General features: G+C 62.4%; 1 protein-coding gene across 2 annotated transcripts in view; it reads right to left on the reverse strand.

Annotated features, from left to right (window-relative positions):
- Positions 1-1,040: 1,040 nt before the first annotated feature.
- ULK1 (unc-51 like autophagy activating kinase 1) overlaps positions 1,041-22,067 on the reverse strand; it is a 28,758-nt gene continuing 7,731 nt past the window's right edge. The window contains exons 4-28 of one of the 2 annotated variants that reach the window (XM_030939900.1): positions 17,408-17,440; positions 16,805-16,841; positions 15,530-15,703; positions 15,376-15,449; positions 14,508-14,609; positions 13,915-13,973; positions 13,752-13,834; positions 13,468-13,518; positions 12,984-13,072; positions 11,697-11,844; positions 10,510-10,570; positions 9,578-9,667; positions 8,924-9,049; positions 8,239-8,387; positions 8,050-8,154; positions 7,354-7,622; positions 6,928-7,121; positions 6,455-6,564; positions 6,234-6,377; positions 5,109-5,293; positions 4,734-4,906; positions 4,523-4,641; positions 4,025-4,182; positions 2,924-3,059; positions 1,041-2,851 (exon numbers count right to left, since the gene is read on the reverse strand). In XM_030939900.1, coding sequence (XP_030795760.1) covers positions 2,796-2,851; positions 2,924-3,059; positions 4,025-4,182; positions 4,523-4,641; positions 4,734-4,906; positions 5,109-5,293; positions 6,234-6,377; positions 6,455-6,564; positions 6,928-7,121; positions 7,354-7,622; positions 8,050-8,154; positions 8,239-8,387; positions 8,924-9,049; positions 9,578-9,667; positions 10,510-10,570; positions 11,697-11,844; positions 12,984-13,072; positions 13,468-13,518; positions 13,752-13,834; positions 13,915-13,973; positions 14,508-14,609; positions 15,376-15,449; positions 15,530-15,703; positions 16,805-16,841; positions 17,408-17,440 — 2,925 coding nt within the window. In that variant the 3' untranslated portion in view covers positions 1,041-2,795. The remainder of the gene's footprint in view (positions 2,852-2,923; positions 3,060-4,024; positions 4,183-4,522; positions 4,642-4,733; positions 4,907-5,108; positions 5,294-6,233; positions 6,378-6,454; positions 6,565-6,927; positions 7,122-7,353; positions 7,623-8,049; positions 8,155-8,238; positions 8,388-8,923; positions 9,050-9,577; positions 9,668-10,509; positions 10,571-11,696; positions 11,845-12,983; positions 13,073-13,467; positions 13,519-13,751; positions 13,835-13,914; positions 13,974-14,507; positions 14,610-15,375; positions 15,450-15,529; positions 15,704-16,804; positions 16,842-17,407; positions 17,441-22,067) is intronic. The other variant, XM_030939901.1, reaches the window with a different exon arrangement.

Consider the following 22,067-nt stretch of genomic DNA (forward strand, 5'->3'; position numbering starts at 1 on the left):
TAAACTGCTCTAAAAAATATTAAATTCCATGTTGGCAGTGACTGGGCATTTCTTTACGTCACAGACGTACCAGGAGGACCACAGCGCCCACGGCCTGGCAGCTGCCCCACCACACCTCACCCGGTGCTGAGCGCAGCTGTTCCTGTTTGAGGAGGCTGTTTGGAAGCAGCCCGTCTTGGGACTCAGAAATCAAGGTCTCCGCCTTCCCCTTCCTCGAGAACACCAACCTCTCAATGAACTTTCACTTCTTACTGCGGTTAGCAGTTTTTAGCAAGTTATTTTTATCTAATGAAAACAATATACAGTTTAAAAAATGCAAACCCTACAGGAGTTCGAGACCATCCTGGCCAACATGTGAAACCTCGTCTCTACTAAAAATACAAAAAATCAGCCGGGCGCAGTGGTGCATGCCTGTAGTCCCAGCTACTTGGGAAGCTGAGGCAGGAGAATCTCTTGAACCTGGGAGGCGGAGGTTGCAGTGAGCCAAGATTGTGCCACTGCACTCCAGCCTGAGCAAGAGTTACGCGTCTCAAATTAAAAAAAAAAAAAAAGGGCAAAGGATTTAGATGTTCCTCCAAAGACACACAAATGGCCGCCAAGTACCTGTGATGCTCAACGTCAGGACCCCTTGGGGAAATGCAAACCAAAACCACAAGGCGAGGCCTTGGAGGCCCAGCTGCTCAGAGGCTGCAGTGAACAGTAGGCTTCTTGGAAATTCACACAGGGCTCCACGTGGCCCCTCCTAGGTGGATCCCCAGAGGAGTCAAAGCAGGTGCCCAAAGCTATCCCAAGGTGGGTGCCCTGCCCTCTGGAGTCTGTTCACCCTGTGCAGGACCTCCAGCTTGGCGGGAGAGGCTTCCTGCAGCACAGGAGTCTGCACTGTCCCTCACATATCCAGCTTCTGCCCTGGGGCTCTGCTCCTACGGCTGTGTCCAGCCATTGTGGGCACCAATGGAGGGAGCCCTGGGGCTCCTGCGCCTTGGCTAAGAAAGAAAATGACACAACCTTGAGAACAGCGACAAGCCAGCAAAGGCAAGAGGTGACACCAGCCCAACAATTCCAAAGGTTTATTTCCTTAAATTGATATTACACAATATAACGCAAAGGGCAGGAAATCACACAAAATTTGCTTTAAAGTAGACAAAGGGTCCGGCACTATCAAGAGAACATTCAACCAGGGGCGGCAGTTGAGGCGCCCAGGACCTGCTTGGACACATGCACACGCGGCCGCGACGGAAGCAAGAGGACCAGGACGCCAGGCAAGATCCCTGTAGTGCCAGCTTCCCGGGACTCAAGACTCCAGTCGGCCATGAAGCAATAAATACTAACACGCCCCACGAGGTGAGGATAAAGCCATCAAGGTGATGAGGAAGAAATCACGGGGATATTCTTCTTCTAAGTCCAAGCACAGTGGCAATATTTCAAGTATTGCAAAGAAAAACACACACGTGTGTATTTTTGTCTGTTATGTGGCGTGTGACCCTGGACCCCCGCGTGGGTCCATGGCCCCACCGCTGCCTCCCGCAGACTGGGGACTCGTTCAAGTATCTACTGATCCAGGCTGGGCAGACCAAGGGAGGCCCAGGCAGGGTTTGCAGCACATGCCCGCCTGGAATCCGGAAGGCAGGCCTCTCTGCGGACACCCTCAGTGGCCCTGGGCAAGGCCGAGGCAGGGAGGGACAGGGCTGTCACCAGGCCTACCCTGCCGAGGGGCTGACACCACAGCTGGCTGTCAAAGCTGGACAGGGAGCTTTTGCATATGTTACTTTTTTCTTTGCATGAAGTATTCCCCTCATCCGCCCCCAGGCCCAGGTGGGGAGGGTGCTGGGCACACACCTGTCCTGCTGCAGCCACCGACACAGGTGTGCACAGAGCAGCCTCACCTGCCTGCCATACGCCCCTGCGCCATCTGCCTCTAACCTGGCCCAGTCCTCGCCCTCCCAAAACCAATTCTTAAACACCTACAAGTTTTCTCCTTTAAAGAAAAAATTAGCTGCATAAAAATAAGACACATTTTAGGAATAAAGTGTGAAAGATTACAAGACGTATCCAGGGCTTAGAGAACACTGTGCCTCTGCTGCCGGTCCCTAGAGGAACGCTTGAACAAAGAACTGCCTCTGCCTCTGGCGCAGGGCCCCACTCACCCCGGAGCCAGTTCTCCCCTTGAGGTCCAGACCTGGGCAGCTCTATGGTCCGGTGCTCAGGCTTGGGGGCCCTGGCATGTGTCCGCTTATGTGTATGTACAAACACCAGGCCACTGCCAGGAATCACCGCCCAGCAGTCCCTGGTGAGGTCCAGATTCTGTCTCTATCTGCGTAAAGTGCTTGGGTGATTGACAAAGCTGGGTGGGTATCTCGGAGGGAGAGGCTCCTGGAGAGTGGGGGACGCCGAGGCCGCAGGCTCTTCCTGGGCACAGTGACTGCTGACCTGCCCTAAGCAGGAGCTCGCTTTGGCTTTGAGTCGGCAGCGGTCTCAGGCCCTTGCCTGTCCTCCAGGGCTGCCCCGGGGCTAGAGGGTGGTGGCACCCACACCTGCTGTGCCAGGCAGCCAGAAGGGCAGAAGTTCTGTGATCCCCACCTGTACAAGATGGGAGACACCCCCAAGCTGTGTGGCTCCAGGTGTGCTGGTTCTGCCCCATGACCTGCAGGGAGGCCGGCAGGCTGACTGTCCGTGGGGCCCAGGGCAGGGCTCAGCACCAGCGATCAGTGCCATGGGCTTGTCCCGAGGAGTCCAACCAACACAGAACCCAACCTGCAGGGCTCGGCAGTACCAGGGCCCAGCCAGACCAAAAAAGGTCAGGCACAGATGCCAGTCAGCAGCGCCGAGAGTCTCCGCTCAATGCACAGCTTGCCTGTGGAGAGAGAGGGGGGAGCGTGAGGGAGACGCCCAGAGCCCTCAGCCCCCAGCCCAGCCTGGCACTCACACTTGGCGACGTTCTCAATGTCGGCCTGGTCTGAGAGCATGTGCTGCAGCCCCTCCAGGAGCAGCAGGGCCTTGTGGTAGCGCGGGACGCAGCCCTCACGGTGCTGGAACATCTCATCCAGGGCGGCCGACTGCACCTGGGGGCGAGGGCAGAGGCTGGACAAGGCCAGCTAACCCCACTCCCTCCCAGCGAGGGCTGCCCTGCACCCACGGCAGTGGCCCAGGGGTGGCAGACAGGCCCTCAGGGCAGTGACATCGGGGGGTGAGTGCTGGCACAGCCTGCGGTGCAGAAGGGATGGTCACAGGGCCAAGGGGAGACGCTGCCTGGAACCAGGTGACCCTGGCCAGCACTGTCAGCCCCACCCCAGGACAACAGAGTGCCCGCCACTCAGTCAGTGTCATTACTGTTGCTGCCTGGCCTGCCTGGGTGGGAAGCAGGAGCAAGAGGGAGGCTGACTTTTCCCATGTTTGTTCAGACTGGATTTTTACTGCATGCATACATTTTCTTAAAAAAGGAGACTCAGGCACTCCTGAGTTTTTGCCTGTAATCCCAGCATTTTGGGAGGCTGAGGCAAGATGATCACTTGAGCCCAGGAGTGAGCGGCTACACTACACTTCAGCCTGGGCAACAGTGCAAGACCCTCTCTTAAAAAAAAAGAAAAGAAAGAAAAGGGGGGGCCCCACCTCAGAGGCAGAGGAAGCTCTTCAGAGCCCAAGCAGGGAGCCTGTGCCCGCGGTACCAGCTGAGTGCACCATACTTCTAGGCAGGTTGTCTGGGACCAGGTGCTGCTTCTGGAGGCTGACACCTGACTACGAGGCCTGAAGACCAAGTCTCTCATTTCACAATTGGGGAAACTGAGTCTCGGGACGAGGCATGGCAGGATGTACATGGGCCACGGCACCCATGCAATCAAGGATGCACCCGGCCAAGCTGTAAGTGCCTGCAGGAGGCTGGGGGGCATCATGCTGTCATTTCAAGACCTCCAGAAGTGACACCCCCCAAAGTCTCACCAAGCTGTGGGCATCAAGGTCCCCTCCCAGTGGAGACAGCCAGCCTGGAAGTTCCTGGCCCCTGCCCCACTGGTGTCTGTCTGTCCCGTACCATCTGCACAGCATGGCTGAAGATCAGCCTCTCGGCAGTGATGCTGTGGATGCGGTCCAGGAGCCGCTGCTTGTCCAGGAAGAAGCGCTGCAGCCGCAGGCTCAGGCCCTGGCAGGACACCACGCTGGCCTTGTACAGCTCATTCAGCCTGCGTACCACTGCAGAGGACGAGGGTGGTCAGCTCAGGGTGCGGCAGACACGGGGCAGGGCTGAAGTGGTCATGATCTGCCCTGTGCACTGAGTGAGCACATCCCTCCCTCCCTGCCACAGCCCTGGCTCCCTGTGGCCTTCGGTGTGCGGCCAGGCTCAGCACCTTGTCCTGGGTGCCATTCGACCCCACCACCTCTGTGCTCTGCACACTGGGCCAGGCCCCAAGGCCTTTGCACCTTTGCACAGGGGCCTGCTCAGGCAGCCTCCCTGTCACCCTGTCACCCGGACAGTTGCAAGGCGGGCTTCCTCCCCAACCCGGCATGTGGGCTGAGCGGTCACAGCCCTCACCCTGCTTCACGGTGGACGACAGGCAGAGCTTGCCGGCCCGGATCTGGTCGATGGCAGTTTGCAGGCCGGAGGACAGCAGCTCGGCCACCTTCAGGTACAGGACCAGCTGCTCCGCAAAGCTGGGGGTGGCAGGCAGATCAAAGGAGGCAGGTTGGTCCTGGCCCCCAGGCCACCACCCGCCCCACCCCGCCCCAGCCCTGGTAGCACCCACCCCCATTCTCGGCTCAGCAGGCTGATCTGGTCGGCCACCACACTCTCCTGCAGCTGGTACTCAGGGCCCCCGGCCGCCTCGCTGGCGCTGCCCTTCAGGGCTGCGATCTCCAAGACGTGCTGCACGAACAGCAGCGTGAAGCGCAGGCCACGCAGGATCTCGGTGTGCTCTTGCTGCAGGAAGCGGTCGTCAGGGTGGCACATGCTACCCGGGCTGGGAAGAGGCTTATCTCCCTTGAGACTCACTGATGACGCCTTGGGGAGGCAGGGCAGGGTCCCCTCCCTTGCTGTAGCCCGGGCAGCTGGGATGTGCCCCACCCGACAGCCCACACCCGCTCCAGCCAGAATGGAAACCTTTGCTCACTCCAGCCCTCACCTCCATGAGGGTCTCCTCAGGGAGGTCGGGGGCCTCGAAGGTCACAGCCCCCTCCAGGTTGGCAGCAATGGGGTCAGCAAAGCTGCAGCTGTGCCCTGGAGCAGGGAGCTCGGGGGCTGGGGCCTCGCTGCAGGCCCCAGGCCCCAGGTGGCGGGCAGAAGAGCCAGCAGAGCCAGTGGAGCCCACTGCAGGGAAAGGGCGGTGAGGGGCATGCCAGGACAAGCAGACACCGTGGCCCCCATCCCCCACAGGCTCCCACACCTCCAGGGCCCAATGTGCCTCTGCCTTAGTTTACACCCTGTTACCTCCCAAAACTCTAACAGGAGAAACAGAGCAGGTCCCTAGAGCCCCTACTCAACCTCTTGCCACTCACCACGACCCCCAGGTCCCCAGCTCCCCAGCTCAGACCAAGGGCTGCGGTACCCATCAAGGGACCCTCTGGGTATCCCGGCCCCCAGCCCAGATCCGCCTGGGAGAAGGGCAGCTACCACTATCTGAGATGGGGTAGGTGGGTGGCCTGGGGTGCTACTGTGCAACACGGGGTGGGCCCGAGGGCCAAAAGGACCTCAAAGGGCAAGGCAGTCCCCCACCCTCACTATGGGGCTGGCAGGTGACCCCAGTGATGGCAGCCCCTGGCCAGGACCAGATGCCCACAAGCCCGCCCCTCCCCAGGGAGAACCCACAGTGGGGACCCTGCCAGGCCCCAGGCCCAGAGCATTCCCACACGCCACTGGCTGGGGAACCAAGGGGCACGCCTGTCTGCGTGGCCCGTGCTCATCAGGGCGACTCCTGACCAACACAGCACAGCCCACGGCAGCTGGGCAAGGAGGCCACAATCCAGACACCGTCCCTGCTCAGCTCACGTTTTGGGGATAAATGGGAACGAGTACCTGTCACTCACAGGTTGAGTGGCAGGGGCAGCCTGCGGGGCGGGTACCAGAACCACGTCCATTTTGCAGATTGGGAGACAGAGCGTGGGTTTCTCAGGGGCCTGAGCTGCTTCCTCAGGCACCCCCGGGCTCTGGGGGGCCGTAGTCCAGCGACCCGAGTTAAAGGATGCCCCCCCTCCTCTAGGGCGCTGCCACCACCCCAAAAGGGGCAGGGCCTCAGCCTAGCCAGCCTCACCTGAGAATATCCTGGTGCGGGGGCCCTGGGGCGGCGTGCTCCCGCTCGGGGGAGAGCCCACGGTGAAGACTACCCGGGAGGGGCTGCTGGCGCCCCCAGCACGGGCTCCTGGGTGCAGGCTCCCTCCACAGCCAGCTGAGGGTGCTGGGAGAGCAAGGAAGGGCTCAGGAGCATCCTGGCTGCCCGCCGCCCCCATCCCACAGCCTCTGAGCCCCACCCACCAATCTCCATGGGCTTCTCCTGCAGGCTCTCCGTGCTGCCCGGCTCCGGGGCTTGTGTCCCAAACGCAGCCTTAAGGAGCAGGTCAGTGAGGCGGCTGGTGCTGAAAGACCTGCGGGAGGGGACAGGGCTGTGCTGGGGGCCCGGCCCACTCCACCCTAACTGGACCTTGAGGGGCCCCTCTGCAGGCCAGACACACGTAATGCACGGTCCCCTGGCCCACCTCGAGAGGCAGACACTCCTGTCACCCCAGCTTACAGGTGGGCATGGTGAGGCTCAGGACGGGGACCTGCTGGGGGTCTAGGGCCAGCCATGGGTGGGCCAGGCTCTCTGGCACCCAGCCACACTGGGCACCCACAGAAGGGCAAGGCCAGGCTTTTCCTGTTCTACCCCCAAGAAGTACACAGCAGCAGAATGCAGGGGAAAGGGGCAGCCCCCTCAGAAGCCCATCCAAGGCCTCATCCCTCCAACTCACCGGCCAAAGGGACCCTTGGGGTCCTCGCCTGGCCGCAGCCCAGGGCCCAGTGGCTGACCATGGAAGGGTCCCACCTCCGAGAGGTCGGGCAGTGTCCGGTTTCGAGGGGGCGTCATCACCACGCCCTGCCGGGCTAGGAGGGCCAGCAGGTTCTGGGAGCTGGGGGTCTTTGGGAAGTCGAAGGAGGGTACAGCCTAGGAGGACAGAGATGGGGTGAAGACCGCCCTGCAGGTCTGCAGTCCTGGGGCCCAGTGCCTGTGGGAGGTGGCCAAGTTGGCAGGAACTGGCAAGGTATGGACTGAGCATGAGCCCAGGCGGGAGTCAGAAGGTACAGAGCTGCCTTCCTCAGTCTTTGTTCTGGCCTGGTCACTCCCACCCATCTTCCCCAGGGCTCTGTGCCCCTGGACACATGGCAGTGCCCATTACCTTGGTGGGGGAGCCCAGAATGGGGGGCAGGGGGTTTCGCTGCAGGAAGTCGGGCAGCTTGGGTGAGCCCCGCAGGTTCCGGCAGGACTGCAGCCCGTGGGACGGCTGGGGAGGGCTGGCCTGTGGGGGGCTGAACACGGCTCCCAGGGGGTCCGTGGGGGGTTTGGGCAGCTTGGGGCGGACGACGTGCAGGTCAGACAGGTTGGGGGCACTGTGCAGGCGGCAGCCCAGCCCGGAAGTGCGGGTAGAGTGCTCGGGCACAGAGGAGCCTAGAGAGGAGGACAGGCCTCGTCACGACCTTCCGGTCCAGCGGCCCAGCCCTAGGCCCCACTGCTGCCACACGGAGGCCCCTTGGGGTAGACGGTGAGGCCCCACTCTTTTTTTTTGAGACGTAGTCTCGCCCTATTGCTCAGGCTGGAGTGCAGTGGTGCAATTTCGGCTCACTGCAAGCTCTGCCTCCCAGGTTAAACCCACTGTAAAACCTGACCCCCAGACAGCACAGAAGACCGGCACAGAGGGGATAAGAAATCTGCCCCAGCTCACACAGCCAGGAGCTGGAGAGGCAGTTGGCTTCTGTTCCATGAGCTTCCCTCCCACTCCTTTTCACTTGTTAAAAGCAAGGGTTTTAGACCAGGATGACTACATGAGTGAGGGAGGTCAGCCTCGCACCCCCTCCCACCTCCGGACTGTACCTACCTGGACGAGGGGACCTGCCACCCCGCATCTCCGCTCCCTGTGGGGAGGGCGTCCCGCTCCAGCCTGGCCGCTCAGGGATGGTTCCAACTTGGAGAAAGGAGAGATCTGCTAGGGTCAAGCTGGGACAGAGACAGCCTCCTCACCCACCGCCTAGAGACGCCCTTCCCAGGCCCCAGCCTGCAGGCGCACCTTGCGGGGATGGCGTGTAGGGCCGGCCCCCACCCAGAGACATCTTCCTGGCCAGGACGCCTCCATGCTCAGCGTGGGCAGGGGGCGAAGGGCTGGCCCTTGCAAAGCCCAGGGGGCTGGTGCTGCCTGACCTGCGGACGGCAGAGGACCTGGGGACAAGGCAGGTATTAGGAGGGGAGGCCTCAGCAGCCCAGGACCCCATGCCACGCCAAGTGGCTACAGTGCTGACAGATGGCTCCCCGTCTGCTGCACTCTGTCCAGGTAACTGGCCACACAGTGGGTGTGTGGGAGCAGCTGGCCCCTTAGCATTCCTGCCCAGGGCACCAACCCAAGGCATCCTCACCCTAAAGTCTCCATGCCCTGCCAGACACCCACTGGCCCACACAGCCTTCTGTGAGTTCAAAGAAAGGTACCCTTTCCTCCCAACATTTACTTCTGTCTATTAAAACTGGCCAAAGTCAATACTGATTTTATAAACACAAGAGATTTTACTGATCAGAAAACTATCAAAATAACTCTAGAAACCCAAGACATCAACAAAGTGAATGGTGGCACTGAGTTACACAGTCCACAGTCTAGACAACTGCACATGGATGACGATCCTGTCCCTCTATGGAAGCCGTGGAAGGGCTCCTGCTACACATGCCCCTCGCCATGCCTGGCTACCTGGGAGCTCTGCACTCACCGAGGTGTTTGGAACTGGGTGGGTGACTGCAGGTTTCGCTCGATGCGCTGGTAGTTCTGCACCTGTGTGGGGACTGGGATGGGGACGGAGGCGCCGCACCTGCTGCTGGAGAACGGGCCAGCCCGGCTGTGGCGGAGAGAGGTCAGCGTCATGACAGACACTGGGGTCACAAGAGGCTGCGGTCATAGAGCTGGGGCACCAGAAGAAAGCCTAGGCCCAGACTTCCTAGCTAGGACAGAAGCTACCCTGGGCCCCATGCCAGGTCTGAAAAGAGCCGGCTTCTGTGCCTCTACACACACCAGCACTGTGGCACCCGCACCCCACCTGGATTCCCAGTCTGCACCCAGCCAGTGGGAGGCCACCCTGGCTGGGGCCCTGGCCGTTCCCGGCCCTACAGGCTCAGAGCTTACAACAGGACTGTGCTGGCCCTGGCATCCCTAGTTGGTTTCCTCATTCACCTACTCCTGTCAATACCCCTCCCACTAGAGTCCCCTCTACAGGACAACCCAGCAGACCCTGCAGTCCTGCGAGGCCTGGGAGAAGGCAGGGGCCTCTAGACACAGCAGGCCGGGTCTGGCTGCGACACACAGGAAGCCCAGCCTCCAGCTGGGGGACTGTTCACAGCCCCATCCACCCAGCCTGGGCCCTGCTTACCCTGAGGGACTGGGGGAGCTGCTGCAGGGTGGGGATGGAGATGGGGTCCGGCCGTGGCTCTCCAGGCCCGCAGAGGCCACCAGTGAGCTCCTGTGGGGCAGAAGGGAGACCAAGGGCATTTTTTTTTTTTTTCGAGACAGAGCCTTGCTCTGTTGCCCAGGCTGGAGTGCAGTGGCACAATCTTGGCTCAATGTAACCTCCGCCTCCCGAGTTCAAGCGATTGTCCTGCCTCAGCCTCCAGAGTAGCTGGGACTACAGGCACGTGCCACCAAGTCCAGCTAATTTTTTGCACTTTTTTTTTTTTTTAAGTAGAGACTGGGTTTTACCACGTTGGCCAGGATGGTCTCGATCTCCTGACCTCATGATCCACCCGCCTCGGCCTCCCAAAGTGCTGGGACTACAGGTGTGAGCCACCACGGGCCAACAACATTTTCTTTTTCTTTTTTTTCTTTTTTTTGAGACAGAGTCTCGCTTTGTTGCCCAGGCTGGAGTGCAGTGGCACCATATCGGCTCACTGCAAGCTCTGCCTCCAGGATTCACACCATTCTCCTACCTCAGCCTCCTGAGTAGTTGGGACTACAGGCACCCACCACCACGCCCGGCTGAGCTTTTTTGTATTTTTGGTAGACACGGGGTTTCACTGTTAGCCAGGGTGGTGTCGACCTCCTGACCTTGTGATCCGCCTGCCTCAGCCTCCCAAAGTGCTAGGGTTACAGGCATGAGCCACTGCGCCCGGCGGTCGAGGGCATTTTCAAGTCACACGCGGCACAGAACTCAGCCAGCCCTGTGCCCCACCAGCCCCTGTCTGCAGTGGACGTGGCAGTCTCAGCCCTCCCTAATGGGCTGATGACTCCAGGCAGGGATAACACGGGCCACTTCCAAGGCCACAGTTCCTCTCCCCTAAATTACAGAGGCAAGGGATGGGGGCTCACCCACTGCACATCAGGCTGTCTGGCGGGGGTTTGGCACTGGGCGCCTCAGCCACCAGGTCACCTGCAGGGTGAGAAAAAGCTGGGCCTGGAGTCCTTGCTGCCTGCCCAGGGCCACCCCTCACCCCACTGAGGCTCTCTGCTGGATCCCCCCAACACTCCACCTTGCAGGGGCCTCAGCTTGTACAGTGGCCTTGCGGGGTGCAGAGCCTGGGCGGTACGGTCCAGACTGCCTCCTCCCTGCCAGCCCCAGGCTAGTTCCGGGAGACCAGAGCGCTGCCTGCCCCCCTTATCCCCACGTGGATCGTGTGCTTCCTGTCTCCAGTGTCCTCAGCCCCAGAGACCCCTGGGGTCCTGCCCTACAGCCTTCAGCCAACTCCAGGATGGGCGGAGGAGGTCCGGCATCCACAGCCCTAAGTCTGGGCCCAACCCCGTCCAGGAATACCCAGGCTCCCGCCCCCAAGGAGGCTCTGCCCGGTCCCTGGTGTCTGTCTTCCTGTTGCCCTGACAGCTGGCAAAGGACCAAGGCCCTCCCCGGGTCTGTCTGGGGCTTGGCTCAGGCCTCCCCACCCCCGCAGGAGCCATGCTGACGGGAGATGCGGAGGGCTCTGCATGAGTCATTGTGTCCCTGGCAGACACGGGGACCAGTGCCAACCCAGACCTCCAGGAGCTTTGGGACAGCCAGGGACAGAGTGCAGGGCCTTCGGAGGAACCACAGACCCCTAGGCCTGCTCCAAAAGTTTAGGCACTTTCTTTCAACAAACATGTGGTGGGCAGCCCCTGGCCACCATGGAGCAGGGGTTCCCCAAAAGCCAAGGAATAAACCCACCTGCAGGGTGTGGCGGCAACAAGAGCTGCTGAGAAACAAGGTAGGGGTACACAGCGGCATGTGGGAGGAGCAGGAGGTGAGCGGCGCCCCCCCCCATCTGGAAGAGCAGCAGTGTCTGGGGGGACCAGGCCTACAGCCTCCAATCTCCTACTGACTACTAGGAGGACCCGGCTCTGATTCCCAGAGTGGTTGTAAGAGACACAGCCTCCCCAGCCAAGCAGAGCTGATGCCGGTGGCTCCCAGGAGCCTACCCTGACTGCCCGTAAGTGGAGATGGGCCACACACAGTGCATCCAGTACATGCAGTACACTGTCCCCACTGCACCCGAGGCATCACCTCCGAGCCCAGCATTCTCCCTGACCTGGAAACTGCGCGGGGACCATGACGAAGTCGTCTGTGTCACAGGAGGAGTCCTTGCTGCCGCCAGAGTCCCGGGAGCTGTGCAGGAAGCCAGCGGCGTCAGCCGGGGAGGTCAGGGTCTTCTGCAGCTGCTGCATCTCGCCCAGGGACTGAGAGTCAGTGGAGGGACTGGTGAAGAGGTCTCAGGGACAGACACTCAGGAGAGCAAATCCCCCTCCTCTGGGATGGCCCAGAGCCCCAATAAAGATCAGGGGCGCTGGGGCTGAGAAGGCCTGGGGGCATATTTCTTCCTGTGCTCTGCTCTCCTCTGTACTTCCACAGGACTCCACTCAAAGGCCAGCCTTGACCTCGCAGGGACAGGCCCCCCGATGAGCCACTCCCACCCTGCAGCCTGGGTGGGTTGAAGCCCTCAGCTCCCAGAAGCTCTGGGAGGCCCTGTTTTGGGGAGTTGTTCACCACCTGCCCTCTGCACCTCACTTTTCCATTTGCATAGCCAAGAGAGCGAGGTGCCGTGGGGGGCGTGTCCAGTGAAGAGGCTGCCACCCCCAGTGGACCCTGCTCTGAGGCCAGCACCATGCTAAGGCCCAGCGCACACCATCCATGCTATGGTGGCTAAAGCCCCAAGTGCCCCAGGGCAGCTGTGCAGAGGGCCACACCTCCCTACAGCGCGGTGCTGCCACGCTCCCCTCACCACATCTGAGCTTCTGGCCATGATACAGGCAGACAACCAAAGTCAGAGGACCGGTCCCTGGTCACAGAGCAGGGGGCCAGGCCAGGAGAGCCCACACACAAAACTCTACCACCAGCTACTACACCATGCCCAAGAGCCAGGTTCCAGATCAGATGGACAAAGGCACTGGGGGTTCATGGCCGACTCAGGTGCTCTGCAGACCTCTCCCATGTCACACAGGGAGTGCCACCATCATGTGGGGACCCTGCAACCCTCCCCATGCTGAGTCCAGTGGAAGACACCACAAAGGAGGCCAGGGGTGCAGGTGCCAGTGGGCCAAGGCCATACGCTACTTCTGTCTGCGTCAGGACAAAACCAAAGACAGGACCAGACCAAACAGCCGCCCTGTTGGCCTCTGGGACCTGAGGGCTGTGGGTGTTGGGAGGGGCCGTCGCCTGTTTGTGGGGCTTCACCATCTGACAGAATGAACTCATCCATGTCTTTCGTGACTCACAAAGACAACAGAAGTCACAGCACTTCCCCGCGGGGGCCCAGGGCTGGAGCCCCTGACTGCTGAGTGGGGCGAGAAGCTGTCAGGCCCCTGGGGCGGCAACTCACCGGAGGGGAGGCCAGGTGGGAGGTGGAGCTGCTGCTGGAGCTGCTGCCGGACCCCGAACTTGGGTACAAGGGCACAGGCACAGGTGGGGCTGAGGGAAACATGCATACGTCAGTCTGGACCATCCTCCTGTCTCCTCACCCTTGAGCCAACCCACGGACTGGACAAGCTCAACCATATCCCCTCCACTTCCCGCTACAACCTGACCAGCAGGGAGGGAGGCTCCCTCCTGGACCACCCCATGACAGTCACAGGGCAGCACCAGCCCCTCCAACACCCCATCCCCATCCCAAGCCTGCTGCATCACGCGAACCCTGGCCTTGGGGTCCCCGCTGCAGCAGAGTGAAGGGCCGGGTGTTCTGCCCTCCCTGGGAGCTGGCCGCAGCTCAAGACCTGCTCCCTCTACCCCACACTCAGTGCCTAACCAGACCCCAGGAGGATGGGGTGTAGGGCCCATCCGGAGCCCCAGGACCCACAGAAACTCACACTTCCTGACGGAGGGGCTGGCATCGAGGAAAGGGTGATGGAAAAACTCATCTGCAGGAGGAAGGAGGAGTGAGGCCTCAGGAGGGACCCGCCTCCCCAGGGCCTGAGCTCCGGTGGCAGGGTGGGCACCTGCCCAGGCGGAGGTGGAGGCCCTGCCTGTGCTTGGCTTGTGGAAAGGGCAGTGTGCACGTGGGGCTGGGTGCGAAGCGGGTGGGCTCTGCTCACATCAGCAAATGCAAGGAGGGAGGGTGGGGGGCTCCGGCTGCACCCCGGTGGGCGCTCACCGAAGTCCATGCGCTCCTTGTGGTTGCGCTGGAGCAGAGCCAGGAGCAGCTGCCGCAGCGGGGCCGAGGTCTCCCGGGGGATGCTGGGGTGAGAAGAGGCTGCTGTGAGCGGGGCCTGCGGGGCCGGAGCCCGCGGGGGAAGGGAAGGCAGGAGGGCGCTTACATGGGGACCAACGTCTTGTTCTTCTCGTAGAACAGGCGCAGGTCCTGGGGGCTGCTGGCCTGCGGGGACGGGGACAGCCTGACTGCCAGGGCTGCGGCCGAGCGGGACCAGCCCATGGGGTCTTGGCGCGTTGCCGCCAGTCGGTCCCTGCCCCAGACGCTGCAAAGCCCGGGGGACACCGGGCGCTGGCGCCGCTGTTGCTGCTGGAGGTGCGAGCATGGGGGCGGGGAGGGGCCGCCGACGGTCTCTCGGGGTGTCCACCCCCCAGAACGCGGCCTCCCCGCCCTCACCCACTCGGCCCCGGCGCTGCCCTCACCTCTGATCAGGCAGGTGACCAAACAGGCGACCAGACAGGCGACCAGACAGGCGAGGGAGGCCTCGCGGGGGGCAGCTCCCAGTCACCGCCGGCGGCGCCGCCCCCCGGGGGAGGCCGAGGCCCTGTCCCCACTGGACCCCTGGACGCCCGCCCCGCCTAGCCAGGACCCGAGGGGAACCCGTGGGGCGCGGGCAGGCCTGGCAGGGGGCGTCTGACCGCAGCTGGCGGACACTTGCGCGGAAGGGGCGGCGGGGGGACCAGGGCCAAGCCGAGGTACCTGGAAGGGCGCCTTCCCCGTCAGGCACTGGTAGACGATGGTGCCGATGCTCCACAGGTCCGCCTTCCCGTCGTAGTGCTGGGACATGATGACCTCGGGGGCCTGCAGGACCAGAAGCTGGGTCAGTGGGAGGACCCCAAACGCCGACCACAGAAGGAGCCCACCAGGCCACAGCCAACCAGAGCAGAGCCCACCAGGCCACAGCCAACCAGAGCAGAGCCCACCAGGCCACAGCCAACCAGAGCAGAGCCCACCAGGCCACAGCCAACCAGAACAGAACCCACCAGGCCACAGCCAACCGGAGCAGAGCCCACCACGCCCCAGCCAATCAGAGCAGAGCCCGCCAGGCCACAGCCAACCGGAGCAGAGCCCACCAGGCCACAGCCAACCGGAGCAGAGCCCACCAGACCACAGCCAACCAGAGCAGAGCCCACCACACCCCAGCCAATCAGAGCAGAGCCTGCCAGGCCACAGCCAACCGGAGCAGAGCCCACCAGGCCACAGCCAACCGGAGCAGAGCCCACCACACCCCAGCCAATCAGAGCAGAGCCTGCCAGGCCACAGCCAAACAGAACAGAACCCACCAGGCCACAGCCAACCTGAGCAGAGCCCGCCACACCCCAGCCAATCAGATCAGAGCCTTCCGGGCCACAGCCAACCGGAGCAGAGCCCACCACACTCCAGCCAATCAGAGCAGAGCCTTCCGGGCCACAGCCAACCGGAGCAGAGCCCACCGCACCCCAGCCAATCAGAGCAGACCCTTCCGGGCCACAGCCAACCGGAGCAGAGCCCGCCACACCCCAGCCAAACAGCAAGTCCAGCAAGGCGCCGCCCCGCCCCCGGCACAGCCCGTTCAAGGCAGACACACCATGTACATGGGGGAGCCGCACAGTGTGGCCGCCATCATGTTGCTCTGGAGGTACCGCGCGAAGCCGAAGTCAGCTGCGGGAGAGAAGCATCAGGACGGGCGCCTGCCCCGGAGCCCCTCCCCGCCGGGCCTGCCTGCCCGCCCGCGGGCTGACCGATCTTGACGCGGATGCTGTTGGGGTTGGCGCGGCGGCCGGCGGGGTTGGACAGCAGGATGTTCTGCGGCTTCAGGTCGCGGTGGATGATGCCCTTGCTGTGCAGAAGCCGCATGGCGCCCGCGATCTGCTGCAGGAAGAGCCTGATGGTGTCCTCGCTCAGCGTGCGCATGGCTGCGGGCAGAGGCGGCTCAGGGCTGGGGGCCGTGTCTGCTCCCCCAGGGGTGAGCCCCGCGCAGCCAGGCCGGTCCCACCACACGACGGAGAGAGCCAGGCATGGCCGCGGGCCGGGAGGAAACCCCGGGTCAGGAGCAGGAGCCACCGCGGCCCGCTGAGACCAGGGCGCACCTGAAGCTCCCGCGCAGAGCCCGGCGCGCCGGCCCCACCACTCAGCCCCGGGCTGCAGCTGCTCCCGAGACGGGAGGCCGCCGCCCAGCCTCCGTGCCGCCGCGGTTCCGCCCGGGGCCCGCTCCCGCCCCTCTTCCCGGCATGCGGACGGCGGCCAGCTGCGCGCAGCCGGACCCGCAACCAGGCTCCACTCCGCCCGGCCTCAGCGTCTGTCTCCCAGGCTTGGACGGTGGGGTCCTCCCCGCGGGGGACGAGGCGAGGGGGCCAGCGAGTCCTGCCCATCTGCCAGCCCGGCACTCCCGGCCCAGCGCCGTGAGGGCGACGCGAGGCTGAGCCGGCGTTCGAGCAGCCCTGCCGGCTCCCGGGTGCTCAGGCGCAAGTCCCCGGAACCATCCCAGTGCCACCTCCAGACCCTCTGGACACACACCCGACAGGCCGCCGGCGCCCCACCCGCCCCCAGCCCGCCGGCACTGTGGCCCGGACCCCCACCCAGGGAGCCTGGGAACAGACGGGCGCCCACCTGCTGTCCTTCCCTCTGCCTTGCCCGGCCCTGTGCAGCACATCCTCCTCCCATCCGCCACACGGCTCAACTTTGGGTGGGCCAAGAGCCACCTTCCAGCCACACTATGAAGACAACAGCCCTGCACCCCTTGTTTGTGCGGCTCCCGTGGCCTCATTCGACCAGAGGCCTCGGGCTACTTTGGTCACAGCTGTCTCCTCAAGCAAGGGGGAGGCGGGCGGATGGACCGACTCCTAACAGCTGGGAGTAGCTCAGCCCCCTGCATCCCCTCAGGAGTCCCAAGGGGACAAGAAAGAGCCAATCTCACGATCAGCCAGGGACCCACTCGAGCCAGGCTGCCTCCCAGGCTGGGCCAGGGTGGCTCTGGGGGCCGGCTGGCAGCCCAACTGGCACAGGTGTGCACTCACTGTGCAGGTAGTCGGCCAGGTCCCCACCGTTGCAGTACTGCAAAAGACCAGACACACATCAGGCTGCAGCTGGGACCAGGGCCCACCTCCCAGCCCTGCCCAGCCTCCCCACCCCTCACACTTGGACACTACTCCCTGGGCCCTCAGGCGCCTGCCCACCCCAGGGCAGGTGTCCCCACAGTCCCTGCTGGAAGACATCAGTAGTGATGCTCAGCAGTCATGGCAGCTCACACCTGTAATCCCAACACTTTGGGAGGCTGAGGTGGGCAGATCGCTTGAAGTCAGGAGTTCAAGACCAGCCTGGCCAACGTGGCGAAATCCCATCTCTACTAAAAGTACAAAAATTAGCCAGACTTGGTGGCACACACCTGTAATCCCAGCTACTCGGGAGACTGAGGCAGGAAGATTGCTTGAACCCAGAGGTGGAGGTTGCAGTGAGCTGAGATCGCACCACTGCACTCCAGCCTGGGCGACAGTGAGACTCCATCTCAAAAAAAGAGAAAAGGTGCTCGTCACCCTCCCCCCTGGCCACATCCCTCCCTCTGGGGCTTCCAGGGCCATGGCCATCAGCCTGCACTTGTCCTCACACCACAAGGCACTCACCTCCATGACCAGGTAGACAGAATTAGCCATTTCCTGCAAGACAGAAAAGAGGCTGTGAGAGGTCCTTGTGCCCCCGGGCCCTACTGCAGGGAGTCTGGCTCAGCCCCAATTCAGCCTGGGCAGGCCCTGCAGTGCCAGGACTTAGCTGGTCATCCAGCAGCCAGGAAACGAGGACATCTGTGGGCCACGTGCTTTGTAGGTGGGTGTGTTCTGTGTTTTGTGGCCATCCAGGTCTCTATCATGATCAAGGTAAAGGCCCCTGGTCCCCCCATATAAGCGACAACTCCTGGCAGAGGACATACCCTCTAGCAGGAAGGGTGAGGGCCAGGTGTGTGGGCAGGCCTTGGCCCTCAAGCCACAGACAGTTCTCAGCTCCTGAGCCCAGGATCAAAGACACCCCAACAGGGCTGGTCGCAGTGGCTCACGCCTGTAATCCCAGCACCATGGGAGGCCAAGGCGGGTGGATCACAAGGTCAGTGTTTGAGACCAGCCTGGCCAACATGGTGAAACCCCGTCTCTACTGAAAATATAAAACTTAAACAGATGCAGTGGTTCACACCTGTAATCCCAACACTTTGGGAGGCCGAGGCAGGTGGATCACGAGGTCAGCAGTTCGACACCAGCCTGACCAACATGGTGAAACTCCATCTCTATTAAAATACTAAAATTAGCCAGGCGTGGTGGCGTGCGCCTGTAATCCCAGCTACCCAGGAGGCTAAGGCAGGAAAATCACTTGAACCCGGGAGGAGAAGGTTGCAGTGAGCTAAGACCATGCCATTGCACTCCAGCCTAGGCAACAGAGTGAGACTCCATCTCAAAAAAAAAAAAAAGACACCAACAGATTGCAGATTGGCACTGCCAGGCTGACCCAGAGGCCTGGAGGCCTCCAGCTGCCCTACCCCAACCTGGCTGCAGCTTAGGCTGCCACCCCTCGACCCAATGCCTTCGGTCAGAGGCATCCCAGCCACCCCCTCCACTGCTGGACCAACAAGGCCTGGCCAGCAGCTGCTCAGCCCTCAGCTCAGACACAGACCTGACCAGTGCCACCTACACCTGCCCTTGCCTGCCCCATGAAACTCAGAGTGAGCCAGAGGCACAGACACAGCACACACCCCAATGGCCAGCGTGAGTACACCCTCACCTGGGACTGGGAGCCTTCCTGTAGCCCACCACTTACACCCCGCAGCCACAGGAACAAGCCCTCATCACTCCCGTTTCACCGACGAGGAGAGTGAGGCCCAGGAAGCCACATCAAACCAGGCAGGCTGGGCTGGAGGAGCGAGGGCCTCACACACCTGACTCGTGGCCTCAGAATAGGAGGAAGCCCTTTCCACACAAAACCCCCTCCCTCTGCCCTGTACACATCCACACGCTCTAGGTGCTTGCAGGGAAGCGAGTCTACGCCCTGTTGTACGGCCATCCCACTTCTACCCCTGAGCGGGTCCAGGCTGTCTCAAAGCAAAGGGGAGCCGTGTCTGGAGGAGGGTTGCAGGAAGAACACCCCTCGGTGCCTGTGGGAGCAGGGTCCCACACAGGACTCCTGCTCAGCCTCCGGTCCCAGGAGGCCCTGACCAATCAGAAGGCATCCCTGGTGGGGAGACAACCACAAAGCCACTGGGTATATCTGCTTCGTAACGTGAGAAGACCATGCCCCCAGAGCTGCCCCCGCAGAGGAGCTGTGGGCTGACAACGATGCTGAGTGGGGACAGGCTCAGGAGAGGGTGCTCTTAGAGCGGCTAAGGTCGATGTTGCTCAGGCAGCAACCCCAGGATCCACAGACACCGCATGGCCGGCCCAGAGGGAGACCCAGAAACCCAGGCACAGCCTAGAGAAGGTGGGACCTGTCCACCAGGCAGGCCTCAGCCCACCCCACCCACGCCCGTGCACCCCAAGCCCCACCTGGCCTCAGCTGCCTACCCAGGAAGAGCATGTGGGAGCCCAGGGCTCCCAGCAGCCGTGGGGAGAACAATCCACACGGGGTACAGGATGGAGCAAAGGGGACTGCAGGGACAGCTCCGGGCAGAACCCAGGAAGGAGGGGGAGACAAAGCTAGAACGAGAAATAACTTCAGGACAGCAATGTCCACTCCGTGACCTGGGCCCACCATTACCCTCCCCACAGGCCCTCCAGTAGTGCCCATAGGTACCCACATTTCTCCTCTCCTCTCTGGGGGCCACCTGCCCTGGATCACAGAGCCAGGGGCTCCCCAAGACCTGACCTGCTCACCAGAGCTCCAAACCCACCAGCAAAGCCAGCACAACCAGGGATGCGCCAAAGACAGAGGCATCCTGGGGGACGCCCATGTGTGCAGAGCGGGAGCCCAGCACCCCATCCCCCAGCCACTGACCCAGGACCGGCCTGTGTGGGACAGGAGCTCCCTCTGGGCAGGGGGTGCTAACTGAAGCCCTGTGGCTTCCTCCCACCTGCAAACACTAAGGCAGCCACCTCTCACCCCTAGAAAGGCAAAGGCCTGGCCGGGTATGGTGGCTCAAGCTTATCCCAGCACGTTGGGAGGCCAAGGCCAGAGGATCGCCTGAGCCCAGGAGTTTGAGACCAGCCTGGGCAACATAGCAAAACCCCATCTCTACAAAAAAATACAAAAATTATCCAGGTGTGACAGTGCATGCCTGTAGTCCCAGCTACTCGGGGCTGAGGTGGGAGGATGGCTTAGGCCCAGGAGGCCACAGCTACAGTGAGCCGGGAGTTCATGTCACTGCACTCCAGGATGGGTGACGGAAGGAGACTTGTCTCAAAAAGAAGAAAGGCAGAGGCCCACCAGGGAGACCCCTGTGGCACCAGTGACTGGCCCTGGGCCCACAAGACCCTGGCAAGGAGGCTCTTCCCCCACCCCATCTGCTGCCCACACTCCAGCCAGGATCCCCAACACCCCTACCCAGGACACCTGCCACACTGGCCTCATAAGTGCTGGAACCCACCTTGCTACTGACACGTCTAGACCCCTGGCCTTGCCCCAGAGTCACAGATGTCACTCCTAGGTTGCCTTCCTAGAGACCCCTGTGCCCTCCCCCACTGTGCTGGCCACCCTCTTCCATCCCCAAAACTTCAGGGGGCACCACCAACTCCCAGGAGGGAGTGGGCAGGGCCCTGCACTTCAGATGGTCCCTTGCAGAAACCAAGGCCTGGCCCATGCTCAGCCTGTCGCCTAAAAGGTCCTCCCCAGCAGGGAACTCAGGGCCAGTGGGGGTGGGGCTGCAGGGTAATGTGGGGCTGCAGGGTAGGGTGGGGGCACCCCCCTTACCACAGGCATTTGGGTCTTCCCAACTCCCCTGGGACAGATGACAGCTTCAGACAGGCCCTCAGGGCTGTGGGCATCCAACTCCCTGAGCTGGGCGTCAGGGGCACACCAGGGCCTTTCCCACGCCTCCGAGAGCCTCCTGTGAAGTCCAAGTACACCAGCCCTGCAGGAGCCCAGGTAGCAGGCCATAACCAGCCCACTTCCCATACGAGCACACTGAGGCCCCAGAGGTTGGGAGGCGCGCCCAGGCTAGGAAGTGGCAGGACAGCCCAAGCAGGTGGGCTGGAGTCCCAGCCTCACTCTCTGCCAGTGCCAGTGCCAAGCCAATAACCCTCTGTATCCCCGGAAGGGCCTAGCTTTGCTGCCTCCAACCCTGGCAGGGTCAGGGATGAAGAGTGAGGACAGACAAGCCCAGGCCCACCCCCCTGCCAGGGCTTAGGGGAGCTCCTCCAGGGCAGCTGCAGGCCCAGGTCCTGCGCCACAACACCTCCCCGACAGGGTCCCCCAGCTGGGCCTGCCCACCCTTCCCACAGGCAGCGACTCTCTGGGGCTCTTGAGGGGGGTCAGGTGAGAGCACAGCCTTGCCGGCCACAGCTGACCTCCCCTGCCCAGCCCTGGGCCCACCCAGAACCCACACAGGGCATCGGGTTCCACTTCTGCCTTGCAGCTGAATTTGGTTTTCACAAGCTACCCTGGGGAGCGGGGACCAGGCATGCTCCCAGCATCAAGCCACCCAGTTAAAGACACCAGAAAGGGCCATGACTGCCTCCCCTGGGCTCCGGGGCAGGAAGCAGCCACCCCAGGCCGAGCAGCTCGCCTCCCATAGCAGGGCCTGGGGGTCGGTCCCGTGATGACACACACAGCGGTGGCCACTCGGCCCATGCCCTTATCAAACACAGCAGGCTCCCTGCACCATCACCCGCACCCCAGGAGGTGGGTCCCACCTTGTCGCCTATTTTAAGGGAGGAAACGGAACGGCTGCTGACCATTCCACAGGGCTGTCCCTGAAAAATCCCAACACATGCATCCGAGGTTCAGAACACTTCAAAAAGGCAGCAAAATCAACACCCCACTGTCTCCGGGCAGCGTGCTAAGGGACCCGGGACAGCACCCCCCAGGCAGGCCAGCCCCCACACCCCACACACGCACACACGCACGCACAGCCAGCCAGGTGTCCCAGGCAGCCTGGCACGGGTGTCTGGGCACGTAGGAGGCTGCCCCACCCCTGGGGTGCTAAGGTGCTTTACTTAATAGGATCCAGGCTCCCACCCTCTGCCAGTCCTACTCCTGTCTGGTGATCCTGGGCTGGGCCTGGTGAGCAGGCACTGACCTAGTTCACGCCTCCAGAGCTGGCCTTCTTGGCTCCAAAAAGTGGCAAAAGCCACAGCTGCGGCTGGACAGAAC

The sequence above is a fragment of the Rhinopithecus roxellana genome, chromosome 10 (genome assembly GCF_007565055.1).
Source record: "Rhinopithecus roxellana isolate Shanxi Qingling chromosome 10, ASM756505v1, whole genome shotgun sequence".
In the NCBI taxonomy this organism is placed as follows: domain Eukaryota; kingdom Metazoa; phylum Chordata; class Mammalia; order Primates; family Cercopithecidae; genus Rhinopithecus; species Rhinopithecus roxellana.